The sequence below is a fragment of the Gopherus evgoodei genome, chromosome 11, assembly GCF_007399415.2.
Source record: "Gopherus evgoodei ecotype Sinaloan lineage chromosome 11, rGopEvg1_v1.p, whole genome shotgun sequence".
NCBI classification, from domain to species: Eukaryota; Metazoa; Chordata; order Testudines; family Testudinidae; genus Gopherus; species Gopherus evgoodei.
In genome coordinates this window covers 67722410-67744407 of record NC_044332.1, presented here as the reverse complement: position 1 = coordinate 67744407, position 21998 = coordinate 67722410, and the positions used below count along the sequence as shown (strand labels likewise).

Genomic DNA, 21998 nt, shown 5'->3' with positions numbered 1-21998 from the left:
GGATTTTTAAAAGCCACACATTAAGAATTAAGGCCCAAGTTTTCAAATGACTATTTAGATGCCTCAAGTTTTTGGTACCTAACTTGAGTCACCTTAAAGGGTCCAAATTTTCAAAGGGTTGGGGGCTCGGTGCTTTCTGAAAGCCAGGCATCTTTAAAATGTGTTAAGCTGAACACCTAAAAGTTGAAGCATCCAAATTTCTAATCACTTGAAAATTTAGAGCTAAGGCACTTAACCAATAGGAAAGCAGTATGAAAACACAGGAAAGGTAGAGGTGGAAGGAGAGAGAGGGTGATGTCAATTGCTGACTTACTTCTTGATGTCACAATCAAGCACCCAACTATGAGTTTTTTAAGGGCATCGGTAACACAGAAACTAAGGAGGGGGAAGAAGAAAAGTAAGAAGGGGAGAGAGGAGAAGCAAGCATGTCAGCTCTAAAACAGACTTATCAGGTAATAATAATCGGTTATTTTACTTCTCTCTCTGAAAGGCTCTGTGGGCTGGCTGCTGCAAAGCGAAAGAAGTTTAGAATAATAATTTGAAATCACCACCAAAAAAAATTTCCACAGGTAAGGAGTCTAATAAGTTTTACTTTTAAATAGAACAGAGCAGAGATGACGATGAGAGAGAACAGGTAGGGACAAGAGATAGAGTGGAAGTTACAAAGAAGTGGCCTAAGAAAATTGGCCACTAAAACTGATTCATCTAGACTTCCTTACTCATCACAATACTAGGGACCTTGACCTCAATGGAAGCTCTGGCTTACTCTCAGAAATCCAATCTTAATCAAATCAGTTACTACTAACTATGCAATTCTGACGCACTGCACAGCTAAAACTTAGTTATTAGTTTATAACAAAAACAAAGAAAACCAGAGTTGGGAATTAAGGGTCAACCTACTGCAGAGGTTAGAGAATAACCAACCAGTGCTCTCAAAAACTGCGTGTGCTGCAATAACCAAGTTTACTTGGTTTCCCTAGTTTAATTTACAGCCTTAAAAGGCAGATTAGTAGGTTTAAAAATTGGTATTTTAGGGACTCAGATACTCTGGCGATGGGCATGATATAAAAGCCTACAGATATTAGATAGATACCACCCCACCCACCAAGGATCTCTCTGATCTTTCAGATTAACTCCAACTCATGCCAACTTCACTAGGAAGAATTCTTATCAAACTCAAACCCAAGCGGCAAATCACCTCAATTTTATGCCTTAGCTGTTAGTGTATTTTAGATCTGATTAAAGTTGGTTTTTAATGTATTTCATGGCCTTTCACTGGCTTACACAGTTTTCTTCCTACTCACAGCGTGAAATGCAAGAATGTTGAACTTTTTAATCTCCTCAGAATGTTACTCCAAGTCATCTGTGAGCAAGGCTTTTGTTTGCTGTGTCCATTGCCTTTAGAATTCACTTCCTGCAATATTCCTCTGAAGACTGCATAGTCAGGGTGCATTTTAAAATGCAGAATATATATTTCTTTACCTTTCAGCCACAAGTTATTCCACATCCTTAATGCCTGCACATCTGCTCAACAATAGAAGCAATCCCCATGTCAAGGTCAGTACAGTTAGTTTACAATACATAACCCATTACATCAAATACTGTTCTGTATAAAAGAGGTGGATACAAGAGCTAACCTGTTTTGACTAATATTTAAATGTAATACTTTTAATATTTTAAATGTAATGTCCATTTAAACAGTCACTTTCTCCGTTTGTGAAAGTCTTACAAACAGCATCATTATTTAGAATTTTTATTACAGTAGTGTGTAGGAATGCCAGTCAAGGATCAAGGACTTACTGTACACATGTGTAATAAAGATGGTGCCTATCATAATCTATATGGGAGTAGGGGGATATTAAATGGCAGAAAGGGGGATGTGAATGCAAAACAAAAACAAAAACCAGGGGGATCCCACGGCAAATGTAACACCCAAATCTATTTTTATTTCATTGTTTTGTTTTTAACGGACCAGATTTCAACTTGATACTGTCTATAGAATAAAAACAAAACAAAAAATTCCTGCCTCCACAACCACTGAGTTTACCTTTTACAGTTTAATGTGTCAGGCACATTGGTAACATTGTTTTTCTTTTATTTTAAAAATGGCATACGCTTGCTGTCCAACTGAATATTAATAACATCAAAGATCTCAACATCTGAGAGAGAAAAGTCTCTGCATTTTGTAGGGGAAAGAAGTAGTTTCCACCTACCATCAGTCAGTGCAAATTATGCTGTTTCAATATAAATTATAAAGGTTTTACTAAACCAGGCTGGTTCCCCCCACGTTTGGTCCCTTCTGGGGTTGCAGTGTTACATCACAGGGCGGCCGGAGGCTGGAGACAGGCTTTTACTCCAAGGGAGATGCACCCGGGTAAGCGGGGTACCCGTAAATGGCTCACACAAGGGATCCCCTTCACCCGCTGTCCTTAGGGGATGGTCCCCAGGCCATCAGAGCGGTACCCACCTGTATTGCCAGCCCTTGGCGCTGCCGCCGCCTCGGCTGCCGGGGCTCCTGCTGCTGTTCTGGGCCGGGAGCGGGATTTCCAGCTTCGCTTCGCTCTCGGACACCCTCATGGCCGCGGCCACGGCGGACTCCGCACTTTGCATGGCACCGCTTTTCAGCCGCCTGACCCAGGAGGGATCCGAAGGGCCCCACGCCCCAGACGCCGCTCCCGCAGCGGGTCCCCGCGGGCAGCCAGCGGCCCTGGGGGAGGGAGACACCGGGCGAGGAGGCGGCGCAGGCCCCGGGGTGCAGCCGTCAGCGGGGCAGAGGAACCGGCTGGTGCACAGCGGGGAGATGGCGCGGGGCTGCCCCTGCCGCTCTCTCCCGGCCTCCTCGCTCCCCGCCGCCCGGGGCAGAGGCTCCGCTCCCCGGCTGCGCCTCAGTCACCGCCCACTCCAGGCCGCTGCGCCGGCAGTGGGGCTCGGCCGCGCCCGCCTCCTGTGGGCGCCAGGTCCCGCCCCACCCTGCGGGGTCCAGCCTCCGCGTGCGGCAGACGGAGACACAGAGCCCGCCCCGCTCGGCTGGGCTGGGCCAGGCCGGGCCCGTCGCCGTCCTCCCTGCGCACGGGGAGCGCCAGCGCCGCCTCCCCTTCCGGGTCAGCCGCCTGGTGGCGGGACGCGGGAGGGCAGGCTCGGCCGCCATCTTTGTCACGGGCAGGGGCCTGCTCAGGTCAGGGGAGGAGAGCTGCAGAGACCCGGGGGGGGGGGGGGCGCCTCCCTCCATCCTGCTGCCCCCAGACCCGCCCTCCCCAGGAGAAGGGGGCGCCTCGCTCTGTCACAGCGGCAGCTCCATCCGGGGTGCTGGGGTTAAAGAGACCCATTGACCCAACTGTAAACCCCGCGGGATGATGGAAACCACGTCAAGCCGGGGGCGTCAGCAACCCCAGCACCCGCAGTCCCAGCAGCTGTGTCCCGGAACTGCCCCTCCCCCTAAGTTGCGCACAGAGAGGTGCCAGCAGCAGGGATAAGGCAGCTCCCTGCCCACTCTGCTTCCCTCCCTCCGTGCCACTTCGATCCCAGAAGCAGCTGGCATGTCCCTGGGAGGGGGGTGTCTGCGGGCACTGCCCCCACCCCAAGTGCCGACTCCACAGCTCACATTGGCTGGGAACTCTGGCCAATGGAAATTGAAGGGGCAGCACCAGCGGGCAGAGGCACAGGGAGCCCCCCTGGCCCTGGTATACAGGATAGCAACAATCATGAAGCCCTAACTGGCCACAGATTTGTTACACTGGTGTGAGCACTGAGATTTGAACTACTCTGAACACTGAACGTTCACGGGCAGCCTCTGTCTAATGCGGAGAATAAATGTTCTCCCCTCATGTTTGTTGTATCTAACTATTGCTTCTCTTCTTATACTTAGAGCATAAATTCTTTAGGGGCAATGACCATATTTGTGTGTGTTTACGGTTCTAGCATGCTAGGTTTGGACCTCTAGGTACAAATAATAGTCATGGACTAACTAGTATGTATGTGTACAACTCCTCTAATGAACAAAGAAACTACTTAGTTGTTGGCAGAATATGAAACAGTTAATAGAGATTCTCCTTTAGTTCTGTTGGTGAGGGTCTTTTTTTACAGGAGGAGATGTTGAGTTTCATCACCGTGAAGTCCCAAATGGCTATGCTATGTAGCACAGTGACAATCCTAAATGTCTACAAATGTGTTACGCTATTTTAATTTGATGAGCGCAAAAGAAGGGCCTGAACAGTTTTTTAAACACATGAAAAATTGCTCTTTTCTTTTATTCTTTCCAAATGGAACTCTTTTATCCTTTCCAAATCTTGTTAATAACATTATTAGCTACTTGTTTTTTCAAACCTTTTTTAACTGGTCATTTTATTTTTTCCCCATCCTGTTGTATGTCCTGGTGATACTGTTAGAACAAACATTAAGTAATATAATACAGGAAGAGGCTGTAAACCCTTGGGCCTGGGTTCCATGTCTATACAGTAGCTAACACAATGGGGCCCTGACTCTTTAGGCACTACTGTAAACAATCGCAAAAATGTGATGCTACCCAATATCTCCAGGAGATAAGTGTCTGAAATTCTTTCAGGGCTACAGGTTGAAATAAAGGTCAACATGTGGGCAAGTGTTTAAATTATTTTACCCTCAAATTAAAAAAAAAATCCAAATTGCATTGTGAGGACAGATTAAATAAGGGCTCTCAATTGTTACAGTCTTCAACCAGAATGCTGTTGTCAGGCTGGTTACCTTATTTCCCTTTCAGGTTTCTTGCTGCTGTTTGTTTAAGAAAATTAATCTTTTCTTGTATGGTTTAGGAGACTCTACTTAGATAGGAAAATTAGACAGGAATATGCAATCCATTAACCCTGCCAACAAAGAAGCTAAAATTAAGTGTAACCCTTCTGCCCCTCTGAGTTGGCAGCAACAAGGGCCGGGTTCAGTATCCAGGGGTTCTGTTATAATAACACAATGCATAACCGGCTCGAGCCCCCACCCAGTGACCTGGGACAGTTACATACCACACCCTCCTGGGTGCCTCTAGGAGGCAATACTTCCCCTCTCACAAGCACGGAGTCTGAGTGTAGCAAAATCCTTTTAATAAAGGAAGGAAACAATGCGGCATCCAATTGGAGAAACACCACAAACAGGATTATAACACAAACCATAAACAAAACCCACCTCCAAGTACGTTTGGCAATGTCCTTTCCCCTTTAGGGTCTTAAGTCCAATTACCCCAAAGTCCAACAACCCAAAGTCTCTGGTCAGTGCCATCCCAGAATTCAAGAGTTTATCTGCCAAGTTTTAACCCCCCCCAGCCTGGGTGGAAAGGGAGGGGGGGGAGTCCACACAGGGTGTTAAGGGGCACCTTACATGGGCCAGGGCCAACAGCTCCACCTCTCCGTGAAGTTCTGCTGCAGCCTTCACCGCGACCCGCTCCACCACACCAGCCATGCCGCTCCTCCAGCTGTCCGTGCAAACCACTTCACTCTGCTCACTGCTCCATGGGAATGCTCCAACCACGGCTGCTCCAACACGCTGCAAACCGCTCCGCTCTGCTCTGCCAGCCGCTTAACAATAGGTCTTCAGGCTCCCCCACAGGTTAGCACACCACTTAGTGATCTCAGCTCAGCCCCTTCAGTGATTTCAGCTCTTAGTAGGGGAGCCCTGGTGTTGGTATACCATTGGCTCAACATGAATTCAGCTCAGCAGTCTTTAGATGGACTCCTAATGGAATCAAAATTAGCTCTACTCTTTAACAGTGGGGGGAGAGAAAGAGGGGGGAGACTGTGCAATTGGTGTTCCAGGCCCTCATAAGGGCCCATACCATCAGGTACACACACCAGTCCCCAACCTTTCTCTCTTCATGGGGTTTTGGAACCCATGTCCCATGTTTAGCAAGTACCACCCAACTTAGGTTGAGTCATCTCTATCAAAAAGCAGTCCCACAGCTCCCCATTCACACAATCAGGGTGACAAACTTTTTTTTTTCCTGCCCCAATAACAAAGAAATTGGGGATTCCAGAGCTGTTAAAATAAGTATCCCAGTCTGCTGTGGGCTTATGCTAAGTGGAGGGTGGATGCAAATGCAAATCTTTCCCCATTCTTTGAAATTCTTGGAATTCTTTCCACATTCCCTACAATTCACCACCAGATGTCAGGGTAGCACTCATCCTGACTCTGCTTACATCAGTACTGTTCTTACTTGGATGAAGAGCTCAATATTGTTTCAGATCTCTTGAGTTCAAAGGATGACATTTCTTTAACTAGATATCTTCCCATGGGATCTGTCAATGTCACTCTTTCCACATCAGTTTAGGTAATGGGCCTCATCAGATTGCAACCCTTTACAGAATACTCTGGCTTTGACCTGTATTCTCTTCTAGGGGGAAACCTTTTGCCTGGGAAGAAGCTATTGTTTTTGTTGATCAGCTGGTGCCCTCTAGCGAATGATGAATGTTAAAGAAAGTTTGAATTCAAATCAAGTACAACATGTCAAAGCCAAGGTTGATAATGGTGAAATAACAGGGACAGTTCTCCTTACAAAAACAAAGAGCTTATTAAGTGGCATCAGAATGAAAAAGCAATACTAGACCATTAAGAGACTCAGTTTTTCTCCACAGGGCAAGTAATCCCTGGGAACAGACATCTTCCTGTAAAAAGGCAGCAACCATACCCACCCGCTAAAAATAGGTCTAACTCAGAACTCCTGTAGCACTCTATGTACATGTAATAAATGCTTTAAATACTTGAAACACATGGCTGCATAGGCTACACAGGACTAAGGATATCGTGGGAGCATTGATCCCAAATTAAAAAAAAAAAACCCTCAGTACACAATTCTATCCCTTTAGAACTGAAAGGGACACTTACCACTAGCAGTTGGCTTTATACCACACAAAGGCAATCTTTGGCCATGAGAATGTCAGCAACATTCATAACATCTTTAACTAATGAGGAAATAGAGTGAGGCTGGACCTTCACTAGCATCCAGTATTAAAAGTGAAGTTCTAGAACTTTACTTTTGGGGTCAAATTCTTTTCCCTCACCAAAAGCCTGAATGAAAGGACTCAATATGAGGGCTTACCCTAGTAACTGGGGGTGTGATTCCTCCCCCAGAGCTGAACACAGACTGAACAGATTGTGGCAGGCAGAAGGCAAAAGTCCCTTGTTTTATCTTTCTGCAGCCTCACCCCTCACTACAGAAGAACCAGGCTGGCTCTACTGCTTTTTTTAATTTGTGAACCCATGCCATGTTGGGCTGGGGGCCATAGAATTTCTTCAGAGGAAATTCTCTGCCAAAAATAGCCCTCTCTGTGACCAGGCATTCTAAGGAAAAAACTTGTATTTTAATACATGGACATACCCGGCAAATTTTCCACAACATGACACACAAGAACTAAGTCAGAAATTTCATGTCCCTAATTCATTTTCTTCTGCTGTGGGCAACTGTTACTGAAAGAAACACAATAACTTTTCACCTCTTTCCACTAAACCCTGTGTAACTGCTACTACACTTGCACTGGGATGCTAATCTTGCCTGCAGTCTGTTACAGCACAAGAGCAAGGCAGTTGCTTCCTCCTGAGAGGTCCTGGATATCCACAGAATCAGGCCTTGGGTAACAAGAATATAAATGAGTATAGATTTGCTTCATACATAGTCAATTTTAAAAAACTAGTTAAGGTATTTACTTATGTCATTACTTTCAGTACCATGGAGTTCCATAATGTGGCATTAAATAAAAAGTACTCAGGCCTGATCCTGATCACCCACAGCTACCACTTCATCTGAAATGAGTAGGCGTTGTGGGTGCTCCACATCTCTCTGAATCAGCTTTTCCTACAGTCCTCATTCGGGACTAGCCACATTCAAAGTTTGAAGTTTTAAAGATCAACTGAGTTTTAGCTGTGACCCAAAAAGTCTTATTTAAAAAAAACAACAGGCAAGATATTTTCCCCATCCACCCACACCAACTGAACAAATTTCTCTCCAACTTTACAAACAAATTACCTTTGGCTGAGACCATGTTTAAACACCCTGGCTAATTGCATTGTGTTCCCATCCAGTAGCTGGTCCACACAGGAAAAAACAGTAGAAACCTATGCGTTGGTGCACATGGTCCTGGTGAAGAGAAGAGAAGAGAAGAAGCTACCCCACCTTCCCCACACTGGTTTTTTTTCCCATGAGTACTACTGAATTAGATAGTTACTCACTGATGAGAAAATGGATGACAAGATATCATTGTTAGTAGTGCTCAATGCCTGTATTTGTAATCTTTGCAATGATTGACCAATGACTGACTATTAAGGTTAATCACTTACTCAGAGCCACTGACATTTGGTCTATTAATAGTTTGGGAAACATATTTCTTGCTTCTTGTGACTCTCTAGCTGATGGCTATAATCAAGTAGAAACTGGGTGCAAGGGGTATTATTCAGAGCGATAGCACAAAATCTGAAGGGAAAATATAATTAAAAGAACAGCCTTTCCTCCTAAGATAACCTGCATACCACCTAGTATTCCCTGCCCCCATTACAAAAGTAGCAGAGTCAGTGTAACACAGAGCAGAATTTGACCTATAATATTTTAAATTGCTGAAATGGCCTGGTGGAATTTCTAGGTTTCAGACCTTTATACAGGCTAAGGGGCTTGGTTTTATTGGATACTGCTAATTCCCCATGTAGCTTTAATAGGCCAACACCTTTTGTACGTTATTTGTGATGCTTAGTAGTTGCCCATTTTCTCATAATTTCCTCACTTTTCTTTCTTAAACCCAACCTTAGTCATGCAGACATAGGGTCAAATGCTGCTCCCATTTACACTGGTGTAAATATAGAGTCGCTCAGTTGATTATGTAACTGAGTGCCATGGCAGAATTTGTCCAAAATTTGGCAGCAGTTCACTCTGTGTATGAAACTTCCCTCTTTTCCCCATTCCCCTTTCACCTCCTTCAAACTCAAGTTCAGCAGTATTTCCAGTTCTGCTTAGCATTACTCATTGCCAGACTCTATGCACATGCACCACAGCAACAGCACATGGGCCTTGCATTAAAATATAAATGGGACTTATTCAATGTGTTGGGAAGTCTTAGCACTGAAGCCAGTCCTTCTGTAGGATTTCATGCTTGGCAACTTAAGTAGCTCTCCTCACAAAAAAAGCCCAGTCTAAGCAAATGGGCTGTGCCTGTGCCCAAGGGTATTATGCAGAGACTGGAGGCAAAAGAAATCCTTCCTCTAGTCTATGGAACAGCTACTTTATAGCTACTATTGCAGCTTCTGAGGTAACTGAATTCCCACCATGTGTGTATGTGTTTGGGGAGGAGGTTTGCTGCTGGAACTACATCATGATGGGGTCTCACATTGATGTTAATGCATGAGGATTCAGCAAACACTATAGATGAACGTGTGTATGCAAGGTCAGACCAAAGTGAGAACTATGAACATGGTGCAGGTGGGACAAACAAGCCCATCCACGATCATTGTAGGTTGTTCATGTTTTTCAAATAAGGTTTTAATGCACTTTCCTTCGAAGTGGCTAATGGAAACATGACAAATCTGCCACTGCCTAGCTTTGTCATGGGCTGTTGCTTCCCGTTGCTGGGGTCAACCTGAGATGCTTTCAAGTTTGACTTCAGTTTATCTTTTTATCATTTGTACTGGCCCCAATGAGAATGGGTTGCTTTAACTGTCCATAAAATATGGCCTTGAGTATTCTTGAGTTGGCTGTACCAATGAGATGTCCAGGCCAATGTAGCTGAGCTTTTATGAGCATGCTTTGAATGGCAGACATCCGACAACGATTAAGAATTTAGATATTGGGAATCCTGTCCCACCATTTGACTCAAGAAGCAAACAGACTGAAGACAGCACATATGACACTGGTCAAGTTTCCTAATGTAGTGGCAGTATGTTGTCCGTATCTCACAACTATATAGAAGTGTTGTAAGTTTGACTACCCAATAGACATTTAGTGTAATGCTTATTTCGATGCCACTATCATTCCATAGGTTTGATGCCCCTATCATTCTATTCCATCATCAATTGTGTTATTCTGTGACAACATACTACCTAGCTAGGAAAACTATTCCATTGACTTGAGAGGAGCATTGTTGATCTTAATAATTGGGTAGACATGCACATCCCCCAGCACAGGCTGGTATAATACTTCAGTTTTCTTTAAGCTATTTATGAAACCAAAATGACTGACTGCATGAGCAAAAGCAGCAAAGAATCCTGTGGCACCTTATAGACTAACAGACGTATTGGAGCATGAGCTTTCGTGGGTGAATACCCACTTCGTCAGATGCATGTAGTAGAAATTTCCAGGGGCAGGTATATATATGCAGGCAGGCTAGAGATAATGAGGTTAGTTCAATCAGGGAGGATGAGTCCCTGTTCTAGCAGTTGAGGTGTGAAAACCAAGGGAGGAGAAACTGGTTTTGTATTTGGCAAGCCATTCACAGTCTTTGTTTAATCCTGAGCTGATGGTGTCAAATTTGCAAATGAACTGAAGCTCAGCAGTTTCTCTTTGAAGTCTGGTCCTGAAGTTTTTTTGCTGCAGGATGGCCACCTTAAGGTCTGCTATAGTGTGGCCAGGGAGGTTGAAGTGTTCTCCTACAGGTTTTTGTATATTGCCATTCCTAATATCTGATTTGTGTCCGTTTATCCTTTTCCGTAGCGACTGTCCGGTTTGGCCGATGTACATAGCACAGGGGCATTGCTGGCATATGATGGCGTATATTACATTGGTGGACGTGCAGGTGAATGAACCGGTGATGGTATGGCTGATCTGGTTAGGTCCTGTTATGGTGTCGCTGGTGTAGATATGTGGGCAGAGCTGGCATCGAGATTCGTTGCATGGATTGGTTCCTGAGCTAGAGTTACTCCGGTGCGGTGTGCAGTTACTGGTGAGAATATGTTTCAGGTTGGCAGGTTGCCTGTGGGTGAGGACTGGCCTGCCACCCAAGGCCTGTGAAAGTGTGGGATCGTTGTCCAGGATGGGTTGTAGATCCACCACGATTTCAACAGCTTCCACCCCACCATCAACCTCACCCTGGACCAATCTACACGGGAGGTCCACTTCCTGGACACCACGGTGCAAATAAGTGATGGTCACATTAACACCACCGTATACCAAAAACCTACCGACCGCTACGCCTACCTTCATGCCTCCAGCTTCCATCCCGGGCACATCACACGATCCATTGTCTACAGCGAAGCACTGAGGTACAATCGCATCTGCTCTAACCCCTCAGACAGAGACCAACACCTACAAAATCTCCACCAAGCATTCTCAAAACTACAATACCCGCACGAGGAAATAAGGAAACAAATCAACAGAGCCAGACGTGTACCCAGAAGACTCCTACTGCAAGACAAACCCAAAAAAGAAACCAACAGGACTCCACTGCCCATCACATATAGTCCCCAGCTAAAACCCCTCCAACACATCATCAGGGATATACAACCCATCCTGGACAACGATCACAGATATCTACACCAGCGACACCATCACAGGACCTAACCAGATCAGCCATACCATCACCGGTTCATTCACCTGCACGTCCACCAATGTAATATATGCCATCATATGCCAGCAATGCCCCTCTGCTATGTACAATCGGCCAAACACGCCTGCTGCCCTAGCACACAGACTGCCCCCGCCGCCCAGGGCGGCAATTCGGCACGCTGCTGGGGGGCAAAACAACAGGGACTGCAGCCCCTTGCAGAATGCCGCCCCAAGCACCAGCTTGGAATGCTGGTGTCTGGAGCCGGCCCTGACCGAGAGTTTGATAGACGTCCTCCTCATCCTCACCTGGATGGATCATTGCCAATGCGTATGCCCTGATGACAGAAGCATAACAACCTTTAACAAGGCCTGTACGAATGAGCATAAGTTTGTCATTAACACTCTTTGGCAGTGACACAGGTTTGTGGGCCATTAAAGAGCCAACGGCAAATCACACACCACAACATCTGCGTCCAGTCTCAGATTTGCCAGTCTAGTAAAAGGTGTAACGAGAATCACTCCTAGCTGTGACTCGCCAGCAAGTCTCAGTGCACTGAGTGAAGCCAATAGCTATGTTGTACTGTGCCCAACTATGCCCAGGTCCATCGCCTCTCTCGAGGCACATGAAAAAATTCCAAGTTTCAATATTTATTTGGGTTTTCTTTATATTTAGACTGCAGTAGACAGATGTGGAATTTGGATAGAACAAGTGTTTTTTAGAGATCTTTTTCCATCCCCTTCCCCAGTTCAGGAGAGCAGCCACGTCCCTAGATAGAGTTGCTCTGACACACCGGACAGATATGAATATGGCATGTGCTTCAGTCTATGACAAAAGACCATCACTCCCAGGCCACCTATGTACGGAATTGTGACTCAGGAGCTGCCATATCATCCTCTGCCTGTCCCCATCACCGCAGCACTTAGATTAAGAGGTTGCAGAGTCAGCCTTGTGTTGCTGAATCACCTGCATGGTGATTGGATTATAATGGAAAAGATGGGTACAGTTCCAGTCCCACTCTCTCGTCAATGCAAGCCAGATGCCATACTGGTGCAGAAATTGCAATGAGTAGGGTGACAAACCCAGGTGCAGATGTAAGTTCAGAATTCCTTCTCCTAGCAACTGCCGTTGATCCCTCATAGTTCCTCCCTATTTCCAGAGTTATTTCTGGAGGGGCCATTGCATGCCCCTATAGCAATGGTGGACAACCTGCAGCCCGCCGCTTCCCGCAGCTCCCATTGGCCGGGAACAGTGAACCACGGCCACTGGGAGCTGCAGGGTGGGGCCGTGCCTGCGGACAGTCAACATCAGCAAAATGTCTCATGGCCCCCAATCAGATTATCCTGATGGGGCCAAGGTTGCCCACCACTGCCCTATAGGTTGTAATTGGCTGCCGGCTTATTTGATGGCAGCCTCCATTCACCATGTCCAGTAACATCTTTTGTCATCTGTGGCATTTTATAAGAGCAGCAGCGCCTCCACCGTGCACTGTTGGCACTGCTGTCAGATTGTCTGTACCTGCTTATTCAATAGGTTTCCCTGCTTATATCACAGCTAGCTACCATATTTGCAGAGTGTTCTGCCACACACAACCTGCAGATGACGCTGCCTCTAGGAAAGTCACCCACATCTACATAGTTGCAGATCAGCTGATCATGTCCCTTCCTATCACAACCCCCCTATATGTGCTATCATGAATGTAGTTTGCCAAACTCAGTTGCACACCATGTGAAATGCATACAACTCTCCTGCACCCCTGCATGAGCTGCCAGAATTATGCCCCTAAATGTACACAGCAGAACCTCACAGTCCCACTGCATCTTATGTCTTGTGGAGGCAGGATTTCAGGATGACTTTTAGGCCCCCTCTGCACCACAACTACAACCTGGTTACAGAACCACAGTTAGGTACTATCTACACTACGGCCTTTAACCATGTTGTCACTGGGTTAGGGGCAACTATGTGGTGGCCAGATCCCTAGATGCCGTTCTAGTCAGTCTAGATGAGGCCTCCCACATAGTCTGATGTTGTCACTTAGTTGCGACTCCTGCTATTGGCAAAGCATCTCCCCAAAGGCCAGCAGTGATTTTGGAAGCAAGCCCAGTTTTTAAATTGGCAGTGTGTCAGTGTTGTTGTTAACAGTTGACTGTGTGCATAGAGCCTTCCTTTTGGCTTCCAGCCTCTGGGTGCTCCAGTCACACAGGAACCCTCCCCTGCCCTTTTCACTTATACATAAGTATACACTGGCGGATGGGGCTTTCCCAAGTCTCCCTTTGTGTGGAAAGGCTAAGCCACTCTTGCACAATGCGAGCGTGTGACTGAAGGATATCAACTGACTGTGCTAATTTTGCACAAGCTAAGGAATTTGCTGCAGCCTTCCTCCTGAACTTTGAAGCTCATGAAATGACTGTTTCTGTTGAGGCAAAAGGGATCACTTTGTTCCATGATCATAAGCTCTGACAGGGAGGCGTGCTGTGAGCAGAGGGACTGGAGCCAGCTGCTGCTGAGTTCTAATCCTGGCTCTGCCACTAATTTACCAAACAGCTTTGAGTAAGTCACTTTTCAGCAGTGCTGAGCACCCCAATCTGCAAGAGCTGGCAAAAGCAGTATGTCTGCAAATGAGGCCACTGGGGTCAAGGCTGAGCCCTCTAAAACCGAGATGGCCAGGATAAGAAGTATCACTTGAAAATATGAGTCATAGTGACTTTGGTCTGATCCTGCAAGGTACTGAGTGCTCTCAGCTCCCATTGAAATCAATGGAGAGGCAGAGTTTGTCTGTAGTGAGAGTGGAGGCTACTCAGCATCTCTTGGGGGTACTCAGCACCTTGCCCAAAGTCTTCCTTAATTCTCCCACCTGCAGCATGGGGATAATAACATTTAGCACCCTAACAGGAGGTTGTCGTCACATTCCAGGGTGCAGTCATGACCACTGAGGAGTTCTGTCACCATTAGCCCTGCAACTTGGGGTACCTCACAATGCTTTGCTGCTGTCGACCCCAACCAGGGCAGCTCACATACAGCAAAATGGCAGGTCACATCCTGAGTGTCTGTGTACAGATGCAGCCTGCCAGCACGCTGCAGTCACATTCTGGCTTCCTCCAGCCTTGGTTACCACTTGCAGGGTGACCCCAACACACAGCCCCAAATGTTCTGCACTGTCCAGCCCTTTCTTGGACAGTTCAATATTTTAGGTCCATTGCCCCTGTAAGGGAACAATATCCAACAGTTTACTACTTTAATTGGAGTTACCCAAACAATTCAGTTTGAATGCAACACTGGATTCATTTTGATCAGGGGTGGCCAACCTGTGGCTCTTTAGAAGTTAATATGCATCTTCCTGTATAGGCACCAACTCCGGGTCTGGAGCTACACGTGCCAACTTTCCAATGTGGCGAGGGGGGCTCAACATTCAACCCCTGGTTCTGCCACAGGCCCTGCCCCCACTACACCCCTTCCTGCCCCCTACCCTGAGCCTGCTGTGCCCTCGCTCCTCCCCCTCCCACTCTAAGCCTCCTGCATGCCACAAAACAGCTGATCGGGAGGTGCAGGGAGGGAGGGGGAGGCACTGATCAGTGGGACTGCCAGTGGGTGGGAGGCACTGGAAGCGGGGGCAGAGCTGATGGGGGGGCTGCTGACGTATAACTGTGACTCTTTGGCAATGTACATTGATAAATACTGGCTCCTTCTCAGGCTCAGGTGGCCACCCCTGATTTTGATTAAAGAATAAAACAAGTTTATTTAATTACAAAAAGATAGATTTTAAGTAAGTACAAGGCACTAAAGTAAGAAATGCTTACAAGAGAAATAAAGATAAAATGCTTCCTAGCACTAAAACTTAACAAAGCAGACTTGGTTCAAGATAATATCCTTACCACATGCTCCCGGCAACAGGACTGACCAAATTTCAGGTCAGGATTCCTCCCAAAGTCAAATGACTGCTTCTTTTGCCTGCTTAGGTGAGGGTGAGGGTGAGGGTGAGGGTGAGGGGGAGAGAGAGAGAGAGAGAGAGAGAGAGAGAGAGAGAGAGAGAGAGCGCTACCTTGGCGAGTTTTTGCTCCAAACTTTTACAGTCCAGTGCCCTTTGAAATGCATTTTCCTGAGGGTTACCCCTAGAAAAACTTCATTCCTGCTGTGAGATTGGAGTCATGGTGTCTCACAGTGAAAGAGGGTCCATGCTGCTGTTTGCTAAAATGTAGATCCATCTGTTTTTGCCCCCCTTCTTTGCCAACAAATGGCCACTTGACAGGTGATTGCCCAACAACTTTGGTGACACCTGATACTTGACAGCTGACACAAGTCACAATCTGACATTCAAACATGTTCATCCCCCAGCTGCACACCAGTTCTCATGTATGTCCCAGAATCCTTTGCTTCTAAAGCTTTAGAGAAGATCTGGTATAATTGTTGGCATCATGAAGACGGCAACTCATAGCTTCCCACTAGGCTCCAGGCCCTCCATGATAAATAAGGCTCTACATTATTCAGAGCTAACTGCAGCATTTTATATCAGTCCTGATTCTCACACTGATTTGGAGACACCTGTTGGAAATATGACTGGCTGTTGCATAGTATGTCAGAGATCATTCCTTTCACTTTCCTTCTCAGGTTTCCTTGGTACCCTCATACTTTTTCTACCAATGCCAGGTGATTACCTTCTTAAGTATCTCCTCCCATGTAGGGGATCATTGCACCCATAAATCTTTTTTCTTTTTGACTAGTTTTCAGTGTGGCTATTTCTGCAATGACTTATACCTCAGATTTCGTCTGAGATTGCCACTGGGTTGAACTAGGAATAAGGGATGAGGAAGCTGTGAAAGAGAGAACCCATTTACACATCAATAATTTCAGGAGTTAGCAAGCATATCAAGAGAAAACAAAAAAAGTAAAAGAATTTTTGCTTGAAGTGTGACAAGTTTTAAGTTTTCCCCAGAAGGAAAGTCCTTCTTTAGGGCTTGATCCTGCATAGTTCAGGGGTACAGAGGCAGGGTTAAAATATGAGTAGACAAGGAAGCTCAGAGGATTCCCAATCCCACAATAATGCTGTGTGGCCAAGCTGCTCCTGCTTACTAGCAGGAATGAGGCAAGAGATGGGAATGCATAGCACCGTTGGCTTTATGAGGCTCATAAGCTCAAGTTGCTGCAGACATGCCCATTCTCCACCTATGCCACCCATTTTTACCTTGCACTTCTGAGAGAGAGTGGGGGCAGGATTTGTAAAGATATTTAGGCATCTAATTCCCAATGAGCATTAAGCATCTAAATGCCTTTACATATCTGGCCCTGGAAGTGCAAGGAGCTGGAGAACTACTTCTGGTCCAGTAGTGCTTACCCTGCCTTTGTGCTGGAGTGCCACAACCTTGCACATCCCTCTGTGCACCAACCAGGGACTTACAGAATCAACAATCTAATACCCAGCAGCTGGTGAGCCATCTATACATCGATGACTTAACAAGGCTGAGAAAACTGCAGTTTGAGTTTCAGGCTGTTGTGATGGCATTCTTCCATTTCAATCCTCCAAAGCAGTGGCTCTGAACCTTTCCAGACGACTGTACCCCTTTCCAGAGTCTGATCTGTCTTGCGTACCCCCAAGTTGCACCTCACTTAAAAACGATTTGCTTACAAAATCAGACATAAAAAAATTCAAGTGTCACAGCACTCTATTCCTGAGAAATTCCTGACTTTCTCATTTTTACCACATAATTATAAAGTAAATCAATAGGGATATAAATATTGTACTTCCATTTCAATGTATAGTATATAGAGCAGCAAAGTCATTGTCTGTATGAAATTTTAGTTTGTACTCACTTGGCTAGTGCTTTTTATGTAGCCTGTTGTAAAACAAGGCAAATATCTAGATGAGTTGATGTACAGCCTAGAAGACCTCTAAATACCCCCAAGGGTCCGCGTATCCTGGCTGAGAACCATTGCTCCAAAGGGTTCTCCAGCACAGGGGGCAGACAGCAGCTGATGTTTCCAATGTACAAAACAAGCAAGAAAAAAAAAGTCTGTTTTAAAATTCTGCCTTGTCCCAGGGTTTTCACCAATGTGTGCGTGCGCACACGGATACACTAATGGGGAAGCAGACCACATGAACCAGTGCAGTGCTGCCAACTCCTATTATATTTTTTGTGAGTCCTGTGATTTTGCTGCATTTTTTTCCTTCATGTGATCTCTCAGGAAGTGCCTGACAGCTCAGCATTTTTGGCTGAATTACAGTGGATGCTTCAGTTGCCTCTGCCACTAGAGACAGCTGTTGGTAGCCTGAGCTGCCGGTGCTGGACCTCCTGCAGAGGCTTCCCCTCCTGTGGAGAGCCAGGACGCAGCAGCCTATGTGCCACCCCCCTCCCACTCCCCCAACCCTCCTGCATAGTGCTGCATTGGGAAGATGAAGGCTGGGAGAGGCAAAGGTGAGCAATGGGGTCAATGCCTGGTGTAGCTAGGAACAGTTCTGGATTGTGCACTGTGAAGGGGATGTAAAGTTAAGTGTAAAAATGCATGTAACACAAATTCTCCTTGCATTAGTCTGAAGAACACCATACCCCTTGCAAAGAGAATTCAACCAGAACTTCACAGTTCAAACACTGAGGTCCTGGTTCTCCTCCCAGTTACAGCAAAATTGGGCCCTTCATCCGTTGTGCATGCTCCCTCCTCTCCTAGTTGCCTCTCTAGGAAATGGGGTTAGGGGTGAGCCACTTTATGAGGCTGCTTCCTAAGTCACAGAGGAGCAATAAAAGACAAAGCCCTTTTCTGTTTTGCATTCTGTTTCTAAATCTCTTTGAAAGTTAATGCATCTTTATTAATATCTAGATTCAATTTACCAGTCACTGAGTGAATTCAGCTGCCTCAGTCACGATCCCCTCCTTCCTTCCTAAAAGCTTTTCATGACTTGATGCACTCCTACACACTTTTGCAGAGTGGTTCCTATGGCAATGTTGGCATCTATCCATTTGCTGTACATCTCCCATTATTACATTTATCTCCATATCATCTGTGTTCAAGTGCAATTTATAGGTATATCACAATAGCCAGATCAGTTTGGAAAATCAGCCAAAACCCATTCGTATTTTTGGTAGGCAAACCTGTGTTTCCTGCTGGTTTGTGCTTGATTGATATGTTGTTGTATCAGCCCCATTTAAGGAAGCTTGCTGCTATGCTCTTTCTGTTGCCAGCTGCCCTATTTCTTCTCCTTACCCTGATCAGTTGAGTTGTAATTGCATTGTAACTTCAAATGGTCATCTCTTCAGTCTCATCATGACTGGTGCTGCCTACAAGCTGTTTGTGCTCAGATTCTGGGGAGTCTTCGCAGGTCTGTTCTAATCAGATCAAATGTTTCTTCAGCTTTTCATTCACAAGTGCTGAATTCCTTGCCCTCAGACAGGACATTTTCCTTGAAATACCATAATACTCCTTTTTTATTTGTACAGAATTCTGTTTTGAATAAAGAACTAACACTGAAGTAATATTGACCACAAACTTTACTTGTCCTGAAAATGTTATCTATTGTGTTACAGCAAGCACCAACATAACACGTGGAACTCCAGCTTCCATTCTTCTCTTGCTTTTTGGATTGCTTATAATTTTCTCATGAAATTTTCCATGCTTGGTCTTCTCTACAAATACATTTTTGGGGGACCCTGAGGAAAATCAGATAAACAGTTTTTGAACCATTCAGGTGGTTTCTCCATATGTTTCAATCAGAACCTGAGCACCCAACCGACTAAAATGAGTGAAGCTAAAACCTTCAGACTTGTTTTTTGGTTTTTTTTAAATAGCTCCCCCTAGTCATTACTCCCATAACTGTGTTGGTCATTGGGGCACCATCAATAATGAGCAATCAACCAATTGTCTCCACACTTGACGATTTTGTGTCAGTGCCTGAGTCTCCGCAAAGTCCATTCCTGTCCATTCTTTTATGTCGCCAGTCCAACTCTTCTTCTGTCTACTTCGTCTTCTCTTCCCTCGTACTGTCCCTTGGAGGATGATCTTGGTTAGGCCAGATGATCTTGTTACATGGCCATACCACTTCAGCTTGCGCTTCTTCACGGTCGTCAGGAGGTCGTCATATGACCCAGCGCATTGGGTGATTATGTTGCTGACCTCTTCATTAGTGATGTGGTCGAAGTAGGAGATGCCCAAGATTTTACAGAAGTATATCATCTCTACTACCTGTATTTTCCTTTCAAGTTCTGCTGTAATTGTCCATGTCTCACACACATACAGACAAATGGCAATGACCAGTGTGCATGCAGCAATTTCAGTTTGAATTCCAGGGAGATGTTCTTATTCCTCCAAATTGGCTTTAGCTTTGCCACTGCTGCTGTTGTTTGCTCAATTCTTGCCCGAATTTCTGCTTTGGATCCTTCATCAGTGATGATTGCCCCCAAATACTTGAACTGTTTCACGGTCTCCAGCTCTTGTCCACTGACTGATATGTGAGCTGATCTCATCACGTTTGTTTGTCATCAGCTTGGTTTTCTCTGCACTGATTTCCATGCCATATTTTGCGGAGGTTTCATCCAATCGAATCAATTCCCTTAGTACCTGACAAAAATCAGTTCAGTAGTTTTAAAGTTACAAACATTTTAGATTGTAAGCTCCTTGGGGACAGGAGCTATCATTTATTCTATATTTGCAGTGTGCCTATCACAATGGGGCCTCTAACTGATTGCAGCCTTTAGATACTTTTTTTGTTTTTAGTAAAGCCTATCCTATCTCACAGAACTGGAAGGGACCCTGAAAGGTCATCAAGTCCAGCCCCCTGCCTTCTCTAGCAGGACCAAGTACTGATTTTGCTCCAAATCCCTAACTGGCCTCCTCAATGATTGAGCTCACACCCCTGGGTTTAGTAGGCCAATGCTCAAACCACTGAGCTATCCATATAAATGTTTAATAATAATTTTAAATCAGGTCTAACCGTTAGAGCAGAATCAAGTTATAAATCCTTCATGCCCCTTCACCCTCTCCTATGGGAGCCTCTGGAGGAAGTGCGCATTTCAATTTATTTAAAATCACATTTCAAGTAGAGCTGGTCACAATTTTTAGTGCAGAAATTTACCTACCCAAAACATGATTTAATTAATACTGAAAATTTTCAAGGGGACATATCAATTCTGATGGAAAATGTTCACACACACACACACACACACACACACACACACACAGTATCAAAATGAAAATGTTCATTTTGAATGTAATTTGTTGTGATTTCTTGGTTTAAAAAAAACCATTGATAATGCCAAATCAAAACTGTTTTTAATTTAAAATTTCTTGCAGGAAAAATATTGATTTTCTAACCAGCTCTAATTTCAAATACACATTTGTTAAGGCTGTTCTTATATCGTTGCGAAGCTATCCAGCTTGTAAGGTATTAGGTTGAAATGGTCCTTATTCATCAAGGAACTTACTTAAGGTCAGTTAAGGATGCCACCATGTGCTCAGCTGCAGCTGGGAGCCTATAATTCTTATGAACTCGGTAGGAGAGAGAACCCCCAAGTAGAGACCTTTCAGCAAAAACCTGCTTGTTAAAAGAACTTGAAAGCTCTGCAAAAGGAAAGCAGTAGGACCTGATCAAATAATTGACAAACATGGCTGATAAAGTCAGAGTAAGCGACCCAAGCCAAACAACTCTAGATTTCTCTTTCTCTCATAAGAACACACTTTAAAAAAAATTAAAACAAAAATAAACTTTCTTCAATGCAAAGTTAAAGCTGAAATATTGAGTGCTCAGGACATTCCAAGACTGAACCCCTTGCTCTAGCCTTACCACTGCATTAACACTATTTGTTTAAAATTTGCATTTAGCCTATGTCCACATGGAACCAGTGTTTACTTTCTCATGTTTGCTGATACATTCCATTGAGTTTTAACTGCTTATGTTAGTAAAATGCATCCATCTGCTGACAACATCCTCAGGGCAAAATCCTGGTTTTACTAGTGTGGGGCAGTGCTGGGGGAGGAGCTGAGTGAAAGTGGCACCAGAGTCTAGCAACACAGGACACTTGCTATGCAGCTGCTTCTTCTCCTCCTACCCTTGCTGATAATGGCAGAAAGAAAGGAGGGTCAGGGCAAAAATGGGAGGCAAGATCAAACCAGTATCTTAGATGCCTATATACAAATGCGAGAAGTATGGGTAATAAGCAGGAAGAACTGGAAGTGCTAATAAATAAATACAACTATGACATTGTTGGCATCACTGAAACTTGGTGGGATAATATACATGATTGGAATGTTGGTGTGGATGGGTACAGCTTGCTCAGGAAGGATAGATGGGGAAAAAGGGAGGAGGTGTTGCCTTATATATTAAAAATGTACACACTTGGACTGAGGTGGAAATGGACATAGGAGACGGAAATGTTGAGAGTCTCTGAGTTAGGCTAAAAGGGGTAAAAAACAAGGGTGATGTCGTGCTAGGAGTCTACTACAGACTACCCAGCCAGGTGGAAGAGGTGGATGAGGCTTTTTTTAAACAACTAACAAAATCATCCAAAGCCCAAGATTTGGTGGTGATGGAGGACTTCAACT

At 45.1% G+C, this 21998-nt stretch overlaps 1 protein-coding gene across 2 annotated transcripts in view; it reads right to left on the bottom strand.

Annotated features, from left to right (window-relative positions):
* The window catches only part of OSBPL11 (oxysterol binding protein like 11), a 91937-nt gene that overhangs the window by 61995 nt on the left and 7944 nt on the right, over positions 1–21998 (bottom strand). The window contains exon 1 of one of the 2 annotated variants that reach the window (XM_030579833.1): positions 2468–2891. The exons of the other annotated variant lie outside the window; for it this stretch is intronic. Within the exon in view, the coding sequence (XP_030435693.1) occupies positions 2468–2610 (143 nt within the window). The 5' untranslated portion in view covers positions 2611–2891. Of the gene's footprint in view, positions 1–2467; positions 2892–21998 lie in introns of those variants that run through there. 2 annotated transcript variants of the gene reach the window in all.